At 33.5% G+C, this 22,966-nt stretch overlaps 1 protein-coding gene across 4 annotated transcripts; it reads left to right on the forward strand.

The window, feature by feature from the left end:
* Positions 1 to 11,839: 11,839 nt before the first annotated feature.
* Positions 11,840 to 21,909, forward strand: TAF15 (TBP-associated factor 15). Of its 4 annotated transcripts, none has more exons than XM_028257417.2 (8): positions 11,840 to 12,206; positions 12,365 to 12,571; positions 13,276 to 13,661; positions 13,791 to 13,994; positions 15,858 to 15,941; positions 18,994 to 19,075; positions 19,154 to 19,280; positions 21,323 to 21,909. In XM_028257417.2, exons 2-8 carry the CDS (start codon positions 12,431 to 12,433, stop codon positions 21,547 to 21,549), a joined length of 1,251 nt encoding a protein of 416 aa, XP_028113218.2. In that variant the 5' UTR covers positions 11,840 to 12,206; positions 12,365 to 12,430; the 3' UTR covers positions 21,550 to 21,909. The 4 variants fall into 4 exon arrangements, with proteins under 4 accessions (XP_028113218.2, XP_028113220.2, XP_028113219.2 ...); XM_028257419.2 differs by having other exon boundaries at positions 21,332 to 21,909; XM_028257418.2 differs by having other exon boundaries at positions 11,931 to 12,206; positions 12,370 to 12,571.
* Positions 21,910 to 22,966: the final 1,057 nt, after the last annotated feature.

The raw sequence follows: 22,966 nt of genomic DNA on the forward strand, positions 1-22,966 counted from the left end.
TACTAGGCAATTGCTCATTCCTATTCACTAACATTTTCAGGACATGAAGAGCCCCAACCCCGTCAATGAAGAAGGAGATGTCGATCTCTTTTAATATTAAATTCTTTGGTGAACTTTGAAGTTGTAATATAATAGCTAAACTTCTTTATTACTATTATTTTGAAATCTTATGTCTTTTGTATTAAGAGACACAATATATTTTGTAATTTTCTCTAACTTATTAAACTGAGAGCTGTATTTTGCAATTTTTGTAAATTGAATCTATAGTTCAATGAGAAAGAGAACATTGGAATGGAATTGTGTTGTTTGAATGTATGGAGCATGTTCTTTTAATTGTTCTTTGGGAATGGTTTCTAGGGCGCTACACTGGAAGCGCAGAAAGTTTCAACCATGTTTTTGGGCCACTTTTTGGATTTTTGACCAAATATTTTATGTATTCTTAGGCCCCATGACCCATTTTACCCCTTCACTATAAATAGAAGCCCTTCCTCTATCTTTTCTCACTCTTACATCTAGCAAGTGTCGACACCTTCCAGCCAACTGTCAACCTTAAAAAACAACAGCAAAAGAAATAAGGAAAAAAGAAGCTAGTGTTGACACCTTCCAGCCAAGTGTCAACCTTATAAAACAGTAGGCAAAAAAAAGAAAGGAAGAAGAAGCAAGTGTCGACACCTTCTAGCCAAGTGTCAACACCAAGAATAGAATTTCAAGGTTCCGAATTCACTTTCCGTACTAAGCGCGAAGGAATGGTTTTAACAAGTGTAAATCAAATCTTGCTATACCAATACAATGATACAACAACTCAAACACCCAATAATGAGGAGTAATAGAAATCAAATATACTTTAAAAATGTTTTAAAGAACACGAGTGTTACAACTGTGGTGGCAAAGCAAGACGATAAGCTACCTTACCAACCCTCTCAATGATGTCAAATGGCCCAATGAATCTAGGTAAGAGTTTGTCACACCCCGAATTTCCAAGATCTGACCCACGAGAATTAGAATAACATAATGAGGTAAGGGCAATGATAATCTTAATAAAAACAGTATCTCTCATGTAAATGGATATGATAGTGTCATTTATTACATGAGTTTTTCCGTTTTCATACACCCTATATTCAACATCTAGTTGGAATGAATGTACAGTATGTAAAGTTAAAAGTAATAACATCATAAGTAATCAAAATGCCCACAGGCTTACATCCATCGTACACAAGGGTGTAACCCTTACAAAAATAGTATGCTCCCTACAAAATATATGGCCTAAGACCTACAAGTCAGAAGAGCTATCTTTCTTAGTTCAAGCACATAACCAATGCCTTGCCTCCATATCAGGGCACACCATCAATACTTGGAAAACATTTCAGCCACATACGGTGAACATATAGTTCAGTAGAACACATTTTAGAAGCCAACACAACTTCACAAGTATGGACGATCATGATGCTATATTAGTATAAAATGCTCAAACATTTTGTTTAAAATAAACAATCCATTTTTCCATTATCAATACTAAGATTCGGTGAATCCTCTCAAGTACATGTATCTGCCAGTGGTCATCGCTATGCACTATCTAAATCAGTGCACTATATGAAGCTATAGGGCTGAGCAAGGAATCCGTGAAATCCGTAATCCAATCCAGTCCAGTCCAATCCGATAGGTTTGGATTGGTTTTTTGAATCCGTGGTTCGGTTCCGGATTGAAAAATTAAAAATCCGTAATACACGGATTGGTTCTGGATTGAACCACACGGTTCTGGATTGGAACCGATCCGGACCGTATACAAATAGTATATATTTTTATTATACATCCTCCCCTATAGTATCTTCTCTTATTCTATATAAAATCTAAACTCAAACCTAAAACCGTATAATATCTTCTTTTATTGCTTTTGTTTGTTAGTTTTTAGTTTTAATTTGTAATAGTCTAAATACTTATGGTGAAACCAGTTTTCTTATGGTTGTTTAAATTCTAGCACAGTATGTCGCTATTATAGAAATAGATGTTGCTATTGTGGAACTTATATAGCGCTATGTTTATATTTTTATGAAATTAAAGTGTTATATATATTTTTTTGTTATTTAATTATGTGAATCCGTGGTTCTAAACCGATCCAATCCGTATTTAAATGGATTGGTTCGGATTGGTTCCATGATTTAAACGGATTGGATTGGTTCCAATTTTTCAGGAACCGTAGATAACGGATTGGTCCTGGTTTTACCCCAATCCGGTCCAATCCGAACCATGCTCACCCCTATGAAGCTACACTCTATCAGTGACTATCGCTAAGTGTCACCTAACCCACCTAATTTACCGGTTGCTAACCAGAAGGACCTTGACACCCACACCACGCGGGTTTTCGATCTTTCATTATGGACTATCAATCCAAATTAACTAATCAGAATCTCAACTATACATGTCTCGGATTCACCCTAATTGTTCAATTAAAACCAAGTTATTTTAATGCAACTCATGCAACAATGTGATTTTCAATTCTTGTAAAACGTGCTACGTCCACCTCCGTTCAACACGGGTTTCAATCTCATAAAATCAACCATTCAATAATATAGTGAAAATGAATACCACTATTTTATTGTATTAATATTAACAACCACAACATCATTTCTCATCAATGTCCACAATCACCTTTACAACAATATAGTTTCATAATCCAAGTTATCAATTTCCCAATTTCATCATGATGTTCCAAACTCCAAATTAACATTTCAAATCTCAACATGGCACCATCAATTTCAATATTCCAACATTAATTCTTCAATTCACAAATTTTCTATTTCTAGGGTTTTTCCACAATTTAGGGTTTTCTCACGTTAAAACATCCTCCATGTAATTTATATAGTGAATATAGGTTTAATAAGAAAATAAAAAAAAAAAAACACACCCAAATGATTAAACCCTAACTTTCATATCATGCTCCCTTTTTAAACCAACAAGAAGAAGAAGATATTTTGTACCAAAATACTACAAATACACTAATAAACCCATATTGAGTCAATGAAATAGAACCTTACCTCTTGAAGCGAAGATAAGGTGACAACTCTCAAGACGATAATCGAAATGACTTTTGGCCAAGATTAAATCAATACCCTCATCGAGCTCTACAATATTAGTGCTTGGATTGGAGATCAAATCTCACTCAAAGAGCTTTAAAAGCTTGGTTGAAGATAAAGGAAAATGGTGGTGAGTGTGTAAGTGTAGAAAGATGAATGAGAGAAATAAAAGAGGGGGAGAGAGAGAGAGAGAGAGAGAGTTATGTGTGTTATGAGTTGAGGGTTTCAGTGGCTCAAAAAATATCAAAAAAAGGGTCCCAAAACACTAGGTTGTAGTGCAACCACGTCCACACGTCGCAGCTCTGGCCGCTCATGGGCCCTTACTAGCCGCTTTAGTGTCGGTTTGGTCGCTTATGTGGTGCTTGGCTTGGACTCCTTTGCTTAACAGCCACTCATGTGGCCCATTTCCGTCGCTCGTGTAGCTAATATTTACCGCTCATGTGGCCCTCCCCGCCACTCATGCAGTCCAATCTGGGACAGATTTGTGCTCTAAATGGTTTTTAAGCCTCAGTTGTTCACCCTAATGCTCGAAACAAGTTTAACAAAAATATTACGTGTTAAACAAATGTAATATCAATTTAACCAACTAACATTAACCCAATCCATTAATTCACAAGCCCGAAAATGGGTCGGGGCATCTATATACGTAGTTTCAAGTCGGGTTTTAGAACCAAGACATAACAGAATTTTCCACTATGCCCAAATCTCATCAAACCCCATTTCGGTGAGATTTTTAAGAACATGTGATCTCTCACCTCAAAATACAAGGGTTGCCTCCTTCGATCCACGTAACTCTTCTGGCTACTCTGTGCAGTGATAATATATTGCCAGATAAAGAAGATTTTCTCAATGATTTCCCTCACTAACTCTAGTCCCAATATAAGTGTGCCCTCAATATCGGTCTAACAAATCGATTATCTACATGGCCTACCATACAAGGCCCCAAACGATATCATCCCACTACTCACCCGATAACTGTTGTTGTAGGCAAATTTTACTAAGGATAAGTGCCTCTCCCAAGAACCCCGAAAGTCAAGTACACAAGCTCGAGGCATCTTTTCTAAAGTGTAGATGGTCCGCTCGAATAAACTATCGGTCTATAGGTGAAAAGCTATACTAAAGGTTAACTAGGACCAAAAAGTTGACTGAAGACTGCCAAAGTCGTGTCGTGTACCGAGGATCCCTATCTAACACAATGGTAACTAGAACCCCGTGAAGTCTGTAGCGATCCCGATTTTGACCCGATCAGCTTACGGGGGTCGAGCTGCCCGGTCAGCTCGCCGAAGCAAAAATGCAAAATGCATTCGAAGTTGCTTGAGCCGCACGTGTGGAAAACAGGGAGGGCTTGTTTGGCTACTGCAATAAATGCAGGCACGGGAGTGTAAGTGCGGGAGAAGCGCCACACGTGCGGTGGTAGATGAGTCCAAAATTTTGGTCTTTTCTTCTCTTTAGACTGAGTGTATCTCACTCTTGTTATGTCTCTCTCTCTCTCTAAAAACCCTTTCCTCTCCCTTCTCTCCACATTTCCTTACGCCAAATTGGATCAAAACCTTGATTTCTCAAGATCCATTAGAGTTCTGCCATAGGTTCTTCATCAAAGTTAGTTAACTTTTCGAGGGTTTCGTTGTGTGCGGTGAAGATTGAGTTTCAACACCGTTGATTTTGGGGGTTTCATCTCATTTCTTCTTCAAAACTTGAGGTAGGGATTTTCTTAGAGTTATATATATATTTTTGCAAGATCTAGATAATTTTCGAAATCATCTTTCGATAATTTTGAAAATTGATTGTTGATTCAAGAAGTTGAGCGATTTTGAAAGTGGGTTTGTCTCTTGTTCTTTTAAAATGATCTTATGGGTTTTGATCTTTGTTGATTGAAAAAAAAGATGATTTTGGAAAGTTTTCTTTCAAAAGATTTGAGTTGTATAGTTTTTGTGAGAAAACCTACAATTTGGGTTTTTTTTTAAAAGAGACTGAAAATTCATGAATGATATTGTTATATTTATTTTGTGTGTCAAAATAAATGGATGTTTAGAAAATTTCTTATTTATATTTATATAAATGATGAATTTCAGGGAATATGAGAATTGTTGTTCATTTTGAAAATTATTGTTCAAAACGTTGAAATAGTCTTGAAATGACTAATTGTTGAGGATACTTGAGAAGAGGGAATTGTGTTATTCCTTTGATGTTGAATTGGAATAAAAGTATTTATATTCATATTGTGTTATTGGCATATCAATTCATTTAATTACATTAAACTTTGAAAGTTGATTTGAAAACTTACATTAAGAAAAGAATGTTGAGAAACAAGTTTTCATGGAATGGTTTTGGGGTAAATACATTGGTAAGTCTTGATAGGTGGTGTAGATGATATTGAATAAGTTGGCCTGAGAGTCTAGGGTGGAAGACTGAAAATCCGCACAGATAGGTGTTGAGCCTTCCGGTTAATACCGGTAAAAATGACAAATTGGTAGTACTTGTATAATCTACTTGCAGACACTGACCTAGAGATTACCAGAGTCGTATTTACCACTCTTGAAATGAATTGATCAGTTTTAAAGAATTGAAATTGCATGACATCATTGAGCATGATGGTTTTCAAAGATGAAGATGTGATTTTCTTTCAATAGGGCATAACATGACGTGTATTTCATCTCTTGAGACTTGTATAAAATGTATATACTTTGTTAAGGACTTCCTACTGGGCTTTATACTTACCCTACGGGATTGTTGTGCAGGAAAAGATGTGGTGATGCCGCCTAACTAAAGGCGAGGAAATGTGTATTGAGAGTACGAGACTCTCATTTTACTGTGACTCTGTGTGTAAGCCAAGGGCTGTATATGTGTGGGTTTGAATAACCGTTTTGTGTAACCAGGCTCAAGCCTTGGAAACTTGTAAATCCTTAGGGGTATTTATTTATTTGTTTACTTGTTGTTGGATTAATATATTGTTGCATGAAGAACTATTGTATCATGTAATGTAAGTTTGGAGATTTATATTCGGTTTTCCTTGAAAGAGCCATGATTGTTGTATTATCATTTTTGCTAGAAATTTGGGGCGTTACAAAGTCTAACAATGTGCCAAATGTAAAGTTTACTCAACTTATCCACAGTGTCACTAACTCTCATCGGAATGAAATGCGCTGACTTAGTCAAACGGTCTACTACGACCCAAATAACATCATTACCCCGTTGGGTCCTCGGAAGTCCAACAACAAAATCTATAGTAATGTGTTCCCATTTTCATTCGGCCACAGGCAATGGTTGTAACAACCCCGCCGGTCTTTGATGTTCGACTTTCACTTGCTGACAAATTAAGTATTTAGAGACGAACATTGCCATGTCTCTTTTCATACCCCTCCACCAAAATTGATTACTCAAGTCATGATACATTTTGGTACCCCAGATGCACTGCTAGGCAAGAGTGGTGAAACTCTCTAAGGATCTTCCTTCGATACGCTTCCAGCACAAACAATTGGTCCAAGTATCCAAGCATGGGTCAACTACTAATTATTATTATAACTTTAAAAAAAAATGCATACATGGACTAAATATTTTGAGTAAATAAAAATATAAACTTCCATCGAAGCAGTAAATAAACCGTTATAGTTCCATCGTTCAATTTTACACTCCATTTGGATCATAGGATGAGAAAAATAAATAAATAAATGATTGTGTTTTTTCATTATCATATTTGAATGAGTAAGAAAGGAAAACATGTAAAAGAGGGTTATGAACGAGATTTAATTTTTCATCATTTGTATTTTAAGTAGGAGTAATCATGGATCCGTCCAACCCGCTCAACCTGACTGATTCGATCCAACCCGATTGATTTTGGGCGGACGCATGTCTTTTGACAGATGAATACGGATGAAATATTTCAAAATCCACTAATACGATTCAGATGGCAGGTCAACCACCTCACACCCGCATGAACTCGATCCGCCCGTTAATGAAGTTCAAAACAAAAATAATAAAAATAAAGAATTGCTAATGAATAACAACATAGAGTAGAAATAATAAAATATATATTTTTGTAAAAATGAAAAATAATACCTTAAAAATATGCATGTGTAGTGCCATGGCTATTATAGATAAATAACACATTTTTTTACAAATTACTAGTTATTGGAGATTGTAAAAATAATTAATTATAATTCGGAAAAATATTAAAAATTTGTATAGTTCAAACTACCAAGCCGATCGCATCCATCCGCTAATTTGCATGGCCCGTTCAATCCGCATCTGCCAAATCAACGAATGGATGTGGATTGATTTTTTTCAATCCGTCTAGTTTCCAATAGACTGATAGAATGCCACCCGATCCAACCCGACCTAATCTGTGATCACTCCTAATTTTAAGGGACAATATGATGTTATAAATATGGATAAATTACAAATAACCCTTTAAAATTTACTTAAAATATAAATTATCCCTGTAGTTTTAAAAATTAAATATATCCTTTTTCATAATTTTTTATTCAACAGAATTAAAAAAAAAATAAAATTGAACTACTCTCTTATACAATAGTAAAGTTATCAAAATCGTTAATTGAAATATATTTTTGACATAATTAAAAGCTGTTAATTGACTTAATGATTTATTAATAAAAAGAGCTATTTGTCATGCGATAAGAAATTTAAATGAATGAAATGTAATTTTTAAAACTACAAGGGAGAATATGTATTTTAAGCAAATCATAAGGAGTGTATTTATAATTTATCTACAAATTATTTCGATAACCAAAATTGCTATTAACTCTTATTTATTTATTTTTTTAATTAAAATTACATGAATTATTACTTGAAATATATTTCTGACATTAATAAAAATTGTTAATTAATTTGATAATTTATTAATAAAATGAGGTCATTTGTTATGAGATAAGAAACTTGAAAGGGTAAGATATAATTTTTAAAACTATAAGAAACAATATGTATTTTAAGGAAACCTTAAAGATGTATTGTAATTTATTTTATAAATATTTGGAGTAATTAAAACTTAGTGATAACTTTAAAAAAATTACAAAATAATAATAAAAAGGGAAAATCGGTTTAAGGTCCCTATCCAACTTTTAGTAATGGATTAGGTCCACAATGTGTTCTTTTGTAGCCTAAGGTCCCTCAATGTTATTTTAGAATGTAAAATACCTGTCTTACCCTTGTTTATAATATACGTTGTTTTCAATTTGGCAGCTAAAGATCATATTGATATTTTGTGAGAGATTACGTGAGGATGAACTTGACGATTCAGATTTTTGTGGAGATTTTCTAGGGTTTTTGTATGTGTTGAAATCCTGTTCGTTATTTGTAGGTGTTGAAATCCTATACGAGTTGAAATCATATTCGTTGTTTGTAGGTGTTGATCGATCGTGTAGGAGTTGAAATCTGGTTCATTGTGTTTGATTTGATTTCATGTGGAGTTGAATTAGATAAGTTTTCAATTTTTGATTTGATTTGATTGTGTAGGTATTGAATTAGGTTTTTGTTTTAAGTTTTGACCAATGTGAGAGAGACGAACTCAATGTTGTTGTTTTTGATTTTTGAAGTTAATTTTTCATTATCTGTTATTGATGAATTTTCGATGGAGTTGATTTTGATTTTTGGAGTTGCTTTTTCATTCTCTGTTAACATGGTTATGAGTTGCTTTTTGGTGCTCTGTTTTTCAGCGTTTTTGTGCTCTGTTTTTTGTTCACTTTGCATTTTTTGTGTAGTGCAGAGAAAATTGCAGGTTTGTTACTATAATTGAACTCAAATCACATAGAAAATTGTAAGCTTGTAGTGCAGTGAAAATCACAGAGAAAATTGTAAGTAGGCAGAGAAATTTACAGAAATAGCAATAGAGTAGTAAATGTTTTGTTTTTTTTTTTTAATTTTTTGAATTGAATGTTTTGTGAACATAACAGATCTTCTCTATGATTTTTTTATGTGCTTGTGTTTAATATATTTTTGTCTCTTGATGTTAATGTGTTTTTGTTTTTGTTATATTGAAAGTGAATATAAGTTCACAAATTTCTCTGGACTTTTCTTTGTAGTCCAGAGAAAATCATATGATTGTATTACAAATGATAAGTATTACAAATTTCTCTGGACTTATATGTTGTGTTTTTATGTGTTTTTATATGTTTGCACTTTTCAAAGTTTTCTGATATGTTTTCTTTGCACTTTTCATTTTTTTTTTTTTTTTTGCACTATTCATGTTTCTGGACTTTTCTTTGTAGTATAGAGAAAATCGTAGGTTTGTTATTATAATCCAGTGAAAATGACAGAGAAAATGTTAAGCTTGTAGTTGAGTGAAAATCACCCTTGAAGTTGGTGTCTTGATCTTGATGCTTATTGCTTCTTCAACTTGGACTTGTTTTTTTTGTGGTGTTCTGGTGCTGCTACTGCGTTTTGATCTAAGATCATAAGACGCAGACACAGAGACTTTTGGTTTCTTTTTCGGGGTTTCTGGGGTTGTGCTGCTTCTGCGCTTTGCCATTTCTATAGAATGAAAACATAAACATTAAATCCCAGAGAAAATTACAAGGTAGCAATGATTACACAACAGAGAAAATTACAAGATAGCAACATAAACATGACAGAGAAAATTACACAGCAGAGAAATTTTGAGGAAATGGAGCATTGAACAAAATAAATATACCAGAGAAAATTAGACACAAGACATAAACATAATGTAGTCAGAGAAAATTATAAATGCTGCCAGAGAAAATTAGACACACAAGTAAGAAAAGTAATTTGGCCAGAGAAAATTATAAATGCCAGAGAAAATTAGCCACACCAATAGAGTAGTAAGCCACAGATAATTTGCTTGAGAAAATAATGAAGAAACATAAACATGCCAGATAAAATTACACAATAGAGAAACACAAATGTAGCAAGCCAGAGAAATTTGCAAAAATAAGAACACAAGAAGCTTCAATAAGAAGCCCCAAATGCACAGAAAGCAGTTCAATTTTGACAGTTGGAAGGAAAGCAACCCATCATCAGTTGGAAGCAAAGAAATTCTGGACTTCCAAGGAATTTCTCTGGATTCAACCCAGAGAAAATTCAAATTTCTCTGGTCCAAAATTTCTCTGGAACGATAAAACTCTGATTTGATCAATTTGTCATTGGTTTTGCTGCTGCTGATTCAATCACAATTTCCTGCACAAACAAATTAATAGTTCTTCTATGAGTTTGTGATAGATTTTCTTTAAACTTAATGGTATGAATTTCTCTGGGTTGAATCCAGAGAAAATTCAAATTTCTCTGGATCACTTTAAGCTTTCATCTACTGCTGCCTCTTCCTCAAGCTTCTTTTTCCAATATTCTTCAACTAGGGGTCCAAATATTGCTTTTCCAAAAACAATTCCAATTCTACTAAACCCAAAAAATCAAAAGACATTATATTCAACACTCAGAGAAATTTTGAACCTGAAGATGTTATATTCAACACTGGATATATATATATATATGTGCTGACATTGTATATATATATATATGTATGTATCATATATATATATATGTTTGCAACCATAGATAAGATAACTAAGAGTGACTGTTTGATTATGGTTGCAAATGGTCTTAATTGATTAATTATCATATATATACTAGTCAAGACAGTAAGCAACAGATTGTATATATATATATATATATATGTATGTATCATATATATATATATATATATATACATCTATTAAATTTTTTTGAAAAGAAAAAATAATAATGCATACATGTCGAAGAAGATCTGGAGTCGAGAATCGAAGCTCTGATCAGTGATTTGAGACCAATACTCGTAAAGCTCATCTCTGCTGATCTTGTCAACATTCAACCTTCGTCGTCTGCTCAAAGCATCGAACAATTCCAACGCAAATTGCTTTGAATCATCTCTCATTCCTACAACCAGAAATGATAAAAATTGAGCTTGAAAAGGTTTAGACACGCATTGAAATTGCACCATTCGGGTCAAAAAAATCAACTCATCTGAAGATGAATAGACGTAGGGTATTTTGGTCCAAGAAATTGATAAAATGCGCGGGTATTTTGGTTAGGGACCTGAGGCAGTATTACATTTTTTAATGTCCTTTATGCAGAAAATTGTTATTGTTAGGGAGCTTAAAAAAAAAAACCCTAATAAAAAAGTTTAAATTTTTAATTATCAAAATTTATTATTGATTTATAATTTTTTTTTACACTGATTTATAATTTTTTTTTTCTAAACCTACACTTAATGGTGTGCGTGATGTGGTTCGGACGATTTGATAGTAAAATTATAAATCAAATCATACATGGTGGATTGACAAATGATCAAACCACGGTATTTCAATTTGTTAGTTGATTGAAGAATATTCTTAAACAATTATCAAATATTTACATAATATATAATACTAATTTACATAATACTTTTTATATATATAACACAAATGAATTTTATATAATATTTTTATATATATAACTATTAATTTGAACTAAATTTTATAATTTAAATCTTTTTCACACTTATGTTTATTTTGATATTTTATAAAAAAAAATTATATATATATATATATATATTGATTAAAGTGAACAAAGTGATTTGGAAAGTAAGTTTGGGGCTAAAATAGTTACAAAAAAATAAAATAGGCTTTTTAGTTTCAATAAGATAAAATATCACATCCAACCTATATTCATTACATTCTTTCTCTCACAAAAAAATCAAAAAATCTTCTCAAATCAAACTTTTTAATCCCAAACTAAAATAATTAAAAAAATCCAAAAAATCAAAATGCCAATTCACTTTCCAAACCAAGCCAAAAACTAGTTATAAATTTGAAATTTAATACAGGAGGATAGATTGGTTCAAATTAGTACAAAATTAAATTATAAATTTTAAAATTTAATATAGATTGGTATAAATTAGTACAAATCGATACAATTTTCAGAGATCATGTGGTATTTTGGATTGCGCTATCTACACTCGTAATTATTTTACAATAAGATTGAACTGTCGAACACATTAAAGCTGAACCGGACTGCTAGTTGTTGCCCTAGCATTAAGCAATCGTGGTGCTGCTGCTGTTGGGAAAGAGTCGAATTGTTCGAGGGATTTAGAGGCGAGTCAATACATCAATTGCTCCACGATTTTTCGATTTTTCGATCACCTTCCCAGGCGAGGTCGGTCTCTCTCTCTCTCTCTCTCTCTCTCTCTCTCTCTCTCTCTCTCTCATGCAATGTATTTTGTGTATATAGATAGATAGATAGATAGACAATTTTATTGATAACCCTAATTGTTGTTATGTTTTTGATCTTCCTGTTTTTTTGTTTGGTTGTAGCATAGTATCTGGATGGTCTTGGGTTGGATTTTATTTTTGTTGTAAAAATTTACATGAAATTGGAGCATGATGATGATGGGCGCCAGCAGCTATTCTTCGGGAAAAGGAGCCATGGATTCAAATGGGTCTATCTACATTTCTAACTTGCCCCCTGGCACTGATGAACAAATGCTTGCTGAATACTTTGGCACTATTGGATTGCTTAAGGTAGTGGATTCTAATAATAATAGTATACATGTCTTTTCAATTAATTCATCTTTTATCTTATCTTATCTTATCTTATCAATAATAAATGGGTAATTCTATTTACACAAAAATATATATAACACCATTTATATCATTTGGATATGTTCGGATATAAACTCATTAACAAAAATTAATTGTTTGGATACAAACCGGGGAACGGAATATATATTTGAACAAGTTATTTTTGTTCTTCGGTTTATGTTTGAACATTTGCCTTTTTTTTGAAATTTTGGGTATGTTTGGTTTGTGTTTGAGAGATGTGTTTTAGAGATAAAAAGTACGAAAAGTTGTTTGGTTTGGTTTTTTTCAAAAGATGTTTTGAAAAATTATTTTGAGAGAGAGTTTTGGAAAAAGTGATTGATTGATGTGTGTGAGAGAGAGATTTGTTTGGAAAACTTGTTTGGTTTACAAGTTTTGAGAAATTTTTTCGAGAAAATTTGTTTGGTTTCATTACTTTTAAAAACTTATTTGTAGAGAAAATTTTTCAAAAATTTTTCCGAAATTCAAACCAAACGAACCCTTTATGTCTGAACAAAATAAATGGTGTGCACTGAGATTTCTTGTGGTATGTGAATAGAATTTCTCATAATATATATAAATCAGCAGTTGCTTGCTAACAAGAGTTTTATGCCTATTTTGTGGTTTATTTGATTCTAAATAAATAGAAAGACAAACGAACTGGTAGACCGAAAATATGGTTATACCGAGACAAGATGACAAATGAGCCAAAGGGAGATGCTACAGTGACATATGAGGATCCTCATGCTGCACTAGCTGCTGTTGAATGGTTTAACAACAAGGATTTTCATGGAACGACGATTGGAGTTTTTATAGCTGAGTCAAAGAGCAAAGATGATCACTCGTATAACTCAGGAAACCATGACCATGTTGGAGATCCAAGTTTGGCTAGTGATTTTGGTGGTGAGCTGGAGGAAAGTGCTACTGAGGATATGAATGGAGGAGGAGCTGGTGGCGGAAGAGGTAGAGGACGGGGTGATGCTTCAGGGAAAGCATGGCAACAAGAGGGAGACTGGCCGTGTCCTAATACAAGGTCTGTGATGTGATATTGGTGAGCAGCTCTTTCTTGTTCTTTTTCTGACATAGTACTAGTACTAGTATATTTTAGTTTATTACATTCATTATGCAAATATGGCTTCCTTATGTTTTATCTTGGCAGCAGTTGTTCGAATGTAAACTTTGCGTTTCGTGGTGTGTGCAACCGTTGTGGAAGTGCGCGACCTGCTGGTGGCTCTGGCAGTGGAGCTGGAGCAGGTGCTGGTGGTCGGGGAAGGGGCCGAGGTAACCCTGATTCAGTTGGCCAAGGTCGACCAATTGGTGCTGGTCCACCATGTCTTTTTGGTCCAAATGATTGGCCTTGCCCTATGTAAGACAATTCCTTGTACATCTAAGATTTATATTTTGTTTTTGTGCTTGTGCTTGTGCTTGTGCAACAGCTTTTGAACGATATTTGTCAACTGATCTACACAGTAATATTTTCAAAAAATAGGTATTTTAATTTTTTTTTCTATTAATTTTTATATCCTTTTATTGTTTGAAATTGTCGTGTTAAAAATTATAGCTGAATTCCCGTCTCCTGTACTTTTTACTATGTCAAGCATGGTTTCCTGAAGTCTTAGAAACCTAATTTTACCTGTTTTTTTGTTTAAGTTAGAACTTGTTCAGATTACACGTAGCTTGGGCTAGCCCTTTTCTCTGCTTGTAACCCTTCAAGATCCACTTTCAAAAGCCCCTGTTTTGTATTTTCCCCATTAGGATTGTACTACTATGTCGTTTTTAGTTTCAACTCGTCCTTCTACTGTGGAACAAGGGCTGGCTTCCTTTCTGAGAATCCAAGGCTCGTGAAGCTGGAGGTTAACTGCAACTAGTTGTCATCAAAAAAGGGGGAAAAGGAGCGAAAAGAGGTTGCATGCTGCTGGTTCCCAGATACCAAAATGCCTCTTTATTCTTCTTTGTTCTTCTTCTAGTTTTCTCGTTCTTGGCGCTACATCACAAGCACTTAATAGAGAAAAAAAAGCTTGGATCAAGTTTCCAGTTTGTCAAGGGAAATAAGATTGATGTAACTTTAGTGCGTGATATAATTACTCGCTGCCAAGCATCAGTCACCATGTAATTGGAAACCAGAAAGTGGGGCAGTATCACTTTGTTTTCTCCATTTTCTGACTATGGTAGGATATCATGATGAAGCTGCTTTTCATATCCAGCATGTGGCAAACACAACAGGGAGCTTCTACATCGAAAAGGGAACTAGAAATCATTTACAACAACACAAACAAACACAAAATAAAAAACATCCAAAAGAGGAGCATTGAAAGGTTGCATGGCAAAGGGGATCACAATCCCAAACAAATATCTCAATCTTTAATAATCAATATTCAAAATCTTAGTTTAGTCTCCAAAACTATTATACGAAGTGATATATATATGCATCCTAGAAAACCCTAATTAAATCCCAAGTTACCAAACATAAAACCTTACAAATAATATAATAAAAACTAGCAATAAACCAAATAAGGAAACGTAAGGAAAATAGAATAAAATTCGTATGTTCTTCAATTTATTGTTAACTAATGACTTTGCTGAGCTGTCTCCTGTCAGCTTGCTTTATTGTCAAAAAACTTCCGACTTCGGCCTACAAACCAATAAGCTAATTGGCTTCAGAAATTGAACTCTGGAGAGAGGATAATGCTGATCGGGAAATAAATAGAACTGAATGGTCAGTTGCCTCACATCAAAATTAAGGGATATGTATATTGTCCCAAATTAAGCTTAATTTTCTTATGCTTTTTAGATACAAGTTTTGCATTATCTTTTCCTTTTGAAATATTACTTATTTTGAAACTGGTTTCTTCATTCAAAACCATTCTCATCCAATTTTGTTTTGGTATTTTTATGGGTCGATATATGCCTAGTATGATCATTGTTTTTAGATCATACTTGTTTTACCACATATTCTTGTTAATGTAGTTGGAGTAGGCTATTATATGGTTGACATATTGCAATGAAATCATAGCAGATAATAAAATTGAGTTTTCATCTATTAAATTCTCTCTAGCTTGTATATTAAAAGAGTGTAGCAGCAAAAGGCTTTTTCATGTTGTGTTGAGATGAATCTTATGGTCTTGCTGATTCTGACAAGCACTGGGTACATAAGACAAACCACATGCAATACATTATTGACTTACTGTTAATGTTTATTCTTCCTTATCCCTTCAACTTGTCACTGCAGGTGTGGCAATATTAACTGGGCAAAACGCACAAAATGCAACATATGTAACACTAACAAACCTGGTCACAATGAAGGCGGTGTGAGGTACTGCTACCTGGCTTTATTGACATGTCAGTATGTAACTAGAAAATAGAACACTGATTGGCTAACAGTTGTCGTGATTTTTCGCCATGTTATTGCATGATATGATCCCCTCCCCCTTTCCTTTATTTCATTCAAGTATGTGCAGTGATTTTTCATTATTTTGGGGGCAATGAGAAAGGGTACATAAATGGTTAAGGCCTCTTAAGCTTTTAGCTATTCTGAACTTGGAATCTCATTCGACGAAAAATAATTGCTGACCTTCACTATCTATTTCCTTGTATGTTTTAGGAAGGGTTGTCAAATTATTTATTTTCTTACATTAATGTGTACCATTTGAGCATTGTATTTTTTTTACATGTTGTAGTTAACCTGTGTAATTTCGGGCTGAGCTTTAGATGAGAATAGGATATGCGCCAATACATGGCTATCTTGCCATGAGCTGTAAAAAGAGTCTCATAAATTCAAAATCATCACTGTGTAAACATGTTGTCTGTGTCAAGTATTACTTTGTAGTATTCTCTCTTACCCTTAAACCTTAATTTCTATATATTAGTGTTTTTGAAATTGTTGAGTTGCCATTCTAAATTAATGTTCAATTGTTGATTTTTGTTTCCCCTTATTTGCTTGTAATGGTTATAGGAAAACTTGTCTTCTACTTGTGCTAGTAAATCACAATTTGTGATGTTGATGAAAGCAAACAACTATTGTTTAATGGTTTGTGATTAATAAAATAATATTTTTTTATATTGAAAAAAGTTTAAATTACAGACAGATTGAGTAGTTTTTATTTTTATTTTTTATAATGTTGAATTAGTGTTAGTTTTTCATTACTTTTAGCTATTTGTGGGCGTAATATTCATATGCATAGAAAATAAAAATATATAATTTTTCTTTGTCGTATCTTGACGTGTCCCTTATCCATATTTTTTAGAAATCCTCATGTCCTGTGTCTGCTTGTATCCATGCTTTTTACTGTACAAGTGGTTGATGATGCGTGCCTTACATATGTCGCCCTAATAACGCACACATGTTAGCCTTCAAGGGACATGTATTTTGATGACATCATCAGTGTGCATTGCATATGTAACTGTTTCATCTGGGATGACTGATCTAAGAGTATAGAATAGAGGGTGACGGTGGTGGATAACAAAGATAGGAAAGAATGTTCCCTACCTAACCCCTATACTAAGAACTATAGGCTGGCATCTTCTATGTGTTTAAGTCATGCAACGGAAGTTTATGCTGCATGCTTGAAGTACCACGTTAGTCAAATTGCGAGCCCCAATACTTGACAAAGACAAGTAATCTCATTTATTGTCGCAGTTGTGTACCTTGCCAAGTCCATCTCACTAACATGGTCATTGTACCACATCTTTCCTATATACCTAAGGCAAGAGGTAGGGACATTATTTTAAATTGGGGTATCGGGACATGTAATGGTAACAGTCATAGTGTAACCATATCGGGAGTAGCGAGGTATACATATCTGGAATCAAGTGATGCTGTCATGATTTTTTTAAAATAATCAACAAGATCTCTAAAACTCAATGAGCACATGTTTAGAGAATTTTGATCTTAACTAATCACACTAAAAACAATTCATGACATCTATAGAGATGTTTTGCTTATTGTATGAATAAAAAGGTTAATGTTAATAAAAGGAAAACTGGACCCTTTTGACATGTAATATATCAATTTTAAGGCATCAATTAGTTGTCACCAAAATTAATATTTAGAACTTCAGCATTTCAGTTTTTACACCCTAAGTAACATTTTATTATATAAAACCTTCAATGCATTGCAAAATTGATGTCATAACTTAAATCCCACATTGAATGACAATGAAACTTGAGGGCACCAACCATAGTATATAAGCCACACGGATAGTGCACTATGTATGTTGAAATCTTCAGCATACATTACAGTACTCTGGCTTCTTATGGCTTGTTGGTTAGAGATAGATGTGATGAAGATCATGAAAGAAGAAAAAGGACAAATCTGGAATTTCATATGAAACATGTTTAGGGCATCAAAGATTGAAGTTTTGGAATAATTTTGAGTCTTTATTTGTATTTATTCTAATTATAGTTGTTTTTAGCACTAAGGGTATTAAGGTAATTTCAATCATTGTTGGACCTGGGTTGTAGGGGTCAAACATGGATTTTATTGGGTCAAGTTATCACATGGGTCATTAAATATGGGTTTTATTATGTCTAGAATAATCTCGGTCCAAGTTTCCTATTTTGATGTTGGAGTAGAATTAGAGTCATCAAAGTTTCCTATTATGGTTAAAGTGGAATTGGAAGTCATAGTTGATCTATGAATATTAGTAATTGTCAAATATTTTTGATTTCTAAATTTGAGTTCTAGTCCTTATTGTATTAGGAGAGTCTTTAGCCTATAAATATGTGTAATTTCAATTATTATAAATATGTGTAATTTCAATTATTCAATAGGAGGGCCTGGTGCTTGGACCCTTTGGCGTTGATGTGCAGCATTTGGAGGGAGTGCAATAGGCAAACTTGACAGAGTTGAGCCTACTATTTTTGTTTAGAAGAGTAGAATTTTGGCCCTTTTGTGTAGTTGGTTCTCAGGTGGAGTTGAGCCATCGTTGGATCGTATTTTGGATCTTATAGAGCATTTAGATTAGTTTGATGAATAGGTGTTTTTTGTGTTTTTTCTTTGTATACAATCTGCACCCTCTTGGTGCCTTTTTTGGATTTTGAATATAAAACATACTTGTTAAAAAATATATATAGACAATAATTAGTTTACCTAATGGTGCATAATTGAATAAGGATTTTATGAATTTTAGTTCTGTGACTAATTCAAAAGGTCATGCACTCATTTTAGTACTTTCACTTGAGTAACAATTTGTTATAATTTATTTTTAATTATTGAATTCTTCTCTGTTTTTTTCTTTTTCTTTTTTTGGGTAAGAAATTCTTGTTGTGCATATCATGGTTTAACATACCTCAGGTCAAACTCACTGAATATTGTTGAAATAATTAGGGATAAAATTTACTAATACAGTTATTTCCTTTTTACACAGAGGAGGTCGGGGGGGTGGTTACAAAGAACTTGATGAAGAGGAAATAGAGGAAACTAGAAGACGCAGGCGGGAGGCTGAAGAAGTAAGATCAACTTGAACTAACAGTAAGGGACTTGTGTTATTTGTTCAATATTTAACCATATGTTTTATCCAAACCCAGGATGATGGTGAACTATATGATGAGTTTGGCAATCTCAAGAAGAAATTTCGTGCTAAAACACAACAAGCTGAACCTGGTCAGGCAGTTCCTGGTGCTGGGCGTGCAGGATGGGAGGTTGAGGAACTAGGTATCATCCTATGTTCTTATTATTCTGAATGATTGTTTATCCTTTCTTAGGGAGTTTGGAACTTCCCAAAGTTTGTTTTTGGAGTATATCTGTCATGACCTCATCCCACCCGAAGGTGAGATAGAGTAGTGACTGGCTAGTTGTCATAGACTACCAAAGGCCTAAGTAAACAAACACATATTACTCCTGAAAAAATTGGGGGAAAACTGCTTTGGATAGTGGAAGTCACTAAATTATAAAAACTGTTTATTTCACAACATCTATTCAGAGCAAGTGCAAAAGTAAATGAAATGAAATATACATTATTCTTTATTATACCTTTCCATAATCAAACACAAGGAGTACATATTTTACAAGAGAAGAAGAATGTGTTCCTTCCAAAACGGAGCGTGTGCAAAGCTTAATACTTCAGGTCTTTTATCCAACAACTATGCATACAAACGTTCTTGTCTATTCACATATGTACTAAGTGTCAAACATGAAACCATCATGCTTCATCACCATCACCAACATATATAGGAAAAAGGGGTAAGCCAAGGCCCAATGAATAGTGATGCAACAAAGCTATTTAGAGACAAGGATATCTCCAATCTAATTGATTACAAACAGTCCAAAAGCTTGAAAGCTAAATTAGCATTTGAAACATGTCTAATACATTTTCACTGGAAACACAATGATAACACTCATTCAGAAGATACAAAACAAAACTTAACTAGGTTGATTCCAATGATGTCAAACCACATTCTAAAGTGACATATACAATATTGATACTATTAGTAGATTAACGTCCCCCAATAATTGCTGGGATGAAAGCTCATATAAAGGATTCAAGAGGTGACTCATGTAGATTCTAGAGGTGGTGCCCATTGTATTTTCACAATGCAATCTAACACTTAGTTCTATACAACACTTTGCTCCCGAAACGTTCATAACTAGAACCAAAACCACAGATGACATCTTTATACATCGAATATAATCACCATATGATATCTTTGAATAATCAAACATTTCATATATGAAGAATATAGTATTGATTTACATTCCAAAGAAGTCAAAACAGAAAATAAACTATGATATATCACTACTCACCTCTTTCCTTGCAAAAGATAGGTTAGTCCCACAAAGTAATTCAACCTACATAGGCATGAAAAACACAATACAATTGATGATTTTTACTCTAAATGCATCAAAATCAAACGTTTATAAATGTTGAAGATCTTTTCCTTCAAAACAAGTCATTTTGGAGAATCTACACTTTTCAGAAATCTTATCTTCTCACTTATTTTTAAATTTGATGCCGAAAATAGATTATGCAGATCATAAGGTGTTCAAAATAAGCTAAATTAGAAAAATGATGGAAGCTATCCACAACCGCTCAAGTGTGGGTGATGTCTGCTCAAGTGGCCTGCTCCCCTATATTCTGCACCGTTTTGAACTATTTTTGGACTGTTTTGCTGTCCCAATTCAAAACTAACATTCTGAAGTCCAAAACACAATTTAAAGCATTCTAAAACCATAAAAACAAAGAAAAGTTCTTCGTTTCTCATTTCTACATGTAAATTCTAAGCTTTTCCAAACCAAATACTTCAATTCTATGAAAACAAGTTTCAAAACTCAAGTTCTTTAATTCTTGCATCAAAAATCATTTTCCAACAAAAATCAACCAATTAAAAGTTCATAAAGAGGTATGTTAAGAACATAAATTTTATGTCAATTTCAAGTTAGAACCAAGTCTAGGTCAAGAATGAAGCTTTCCCCTTTCCTTTTCTTTCTTTTCTTCTTTTTTTCTCTGCATAATTTCTCTTTCTATTTTCTTTTGTTTTTATTTTATAAGAGGGACACTTGTCTCTCTTTTATGTATACTTGTCCTCCAAGTGTGAGGTGGCACACTCCTAAGTGAGGTGTGTGGGGGTTGTCTCTACTAATGACACTATCATCCTAATGTCATTTTTTGCTACTGTTAGTTTTGTGATGTGGTTACTCAATTTATTGAACACTTTACTTGAGGGTTCGGTTCGCTTTGTTGATGTGATATTGTGAAGTGACAACAGGGGTGAGTGACAGAGAAAGAAGCAGAGACAGGGGAAGGGAGAGAGACGAGAGGGGAAGCAGCAAGAATCGAGATCGAGATGACAGGGATAGGCGCCGGAGCAAAAGTCGAGAGAGAGAGAGGGGAAAAGATCGAGAACGAGACTACGATTATGGTCGAGACAGAGAATATGGGCGGGATAGAGACCGTGATCGGGACAGGAACAGGTATCGTCATTGACGATGGTACCGAAGTGTCTGAGTACTGTTTCAGTTTTCAAACAATTCAAGTTTCCCAGATGTTTTTGGGTGGTGTGTGTCTCGGGGGAGGGATGGCGCTTGATTTGAACTGCAGTCTGCGATCGTTTTTAGTTTGGTTTCTCAGACTCTTCTTTCTGTATTTCATTTTTCTGGATAGTTTGATTGGTTTTGTCATTCAAGGTTTCTTGTTATCCGTAATGCTATATTGTTGTTGCAGGCTTGGGATGGAGAAGAGTAATTTTGTTTTTTGTTTTTTTAAGGGAACAAATTTGGTTATCTATCTGTGTACAAATTGAATTGATTCGACATGGCTCCGTTATGATTTCGGTGCATTTTGCTATTTGGATTTCCTTGAGTAGCTAGCTAGCTATTAAGATCTTGTTTGGTTCATGTATTTTGGTATGGATTTATAAAAAAAAAAATGGAAAAGAACTATAAATTATAGATGAATTACATTTTTCTGTTTCCTTTTCAAATTTATATACAAATTCGTAAGTAAACACTGTAAGTCGGAGTTTTGCGAGGAAAAGGGTGCATGCTAGGGTTCTTAGCAAATTAGCAATAAATTTGGGAATTTGTGAAGCATTGTTAAGGATTTTTGCATAGGGTTGATTTGTTGTTACGCTTTAATATCCACACTTGTCATAAGTAAATAGAAAAGTATCAAGACAAACTGATGTGTATTTTGAAATCCAAAACAAGTGTAAATAAGCTCCTACATTTTCGTTTTACATGACATAAATTTTTTAGATAGTGTGAATATTTTTTAAAGAGTGAAGATTCAAACTAACTTTTGAACTTTTAAAAAATTTATGCTAATATTTTATTAATTGAAAGTATGAATATTCATATATATATATATATATATAATTTTCATACTTACCAGAAAATTTTCACTAATATATCTATATATATGGGGTGATTCTACGTACACAATTACTTTACCACTTTACACCCTCCATATGAGTTTTTTTTTTTTTTTTTTTTCTCAATTTTATCCATGTGTGAAATTGCCTTTGAAGACAAAACACTAAAATTAAATATATTTTGTTATCTTCTTACACCTCTTGGTCTTTAATCCCTACTTCTCTTTTTCTTTTCTTAATTTTTATTTTCTCTTACACATCTTTTTTCAAAAAGTGAGAATCATGATAGTTTGATCATTAAAGAAAACAACGGATGAAGAACGGTGGTGAAGAAACATCAAAAAAGTGAAATGGTGAATTTTTTTTTTTTTTTTTTTTGGGTAGGTTTTTGTTTCGTTTTTCTGGACTGATGTTCGACTTTTGTTCGATGGTTCGAAATCAAACAAAATAAAATAGTCTGGTATTACATTGCCGAACAAAAAATATAAGTCTGATAATCAACTACCGAATAAAAGATACATTTCCGGTAAT

The sequence above is a fragment of the Camellia sinensis genome, chromosome 5 (assembly GCF_055761805.1).
Source record: "Camellia sinensis isolate YWXY chromosome 5, ASM5576180v1, whole genome shotgun sequence".
In the NCBI taxonomy this organism is placed as follows: domain Eukaryota; kingdom Viridiplantae; phylum Streptophyta; class Magnoliopsida; order Ericales; family Theaceae; genus Camellia; species Camellia sinensis.

Bases quoted from the DNA above. Each gene is read 5' to 3' on its own strand.
- TAF15 (XM_028257417.2), top strand. From the start codon at position 12,431: ATGATGATGATGGGCGCCAGCAGCTATTCTTCGGGAAAAGGAGCCATG. The intron at 13,662-13,790 runs GTCTGTGATGTG...TCTTGGCAGCAG, and splicing joins TGGCCGTGTCCTAATACAAG to TTGTTCGAATGTAAACTTTG. The intron at 13,995-15,857 runs GTAAGACAATTC...TTGTCACTGCAG, and splicing joins AATGATTGGCCTTGCCCTAT to GTGTGGCAATATTAACTGGG.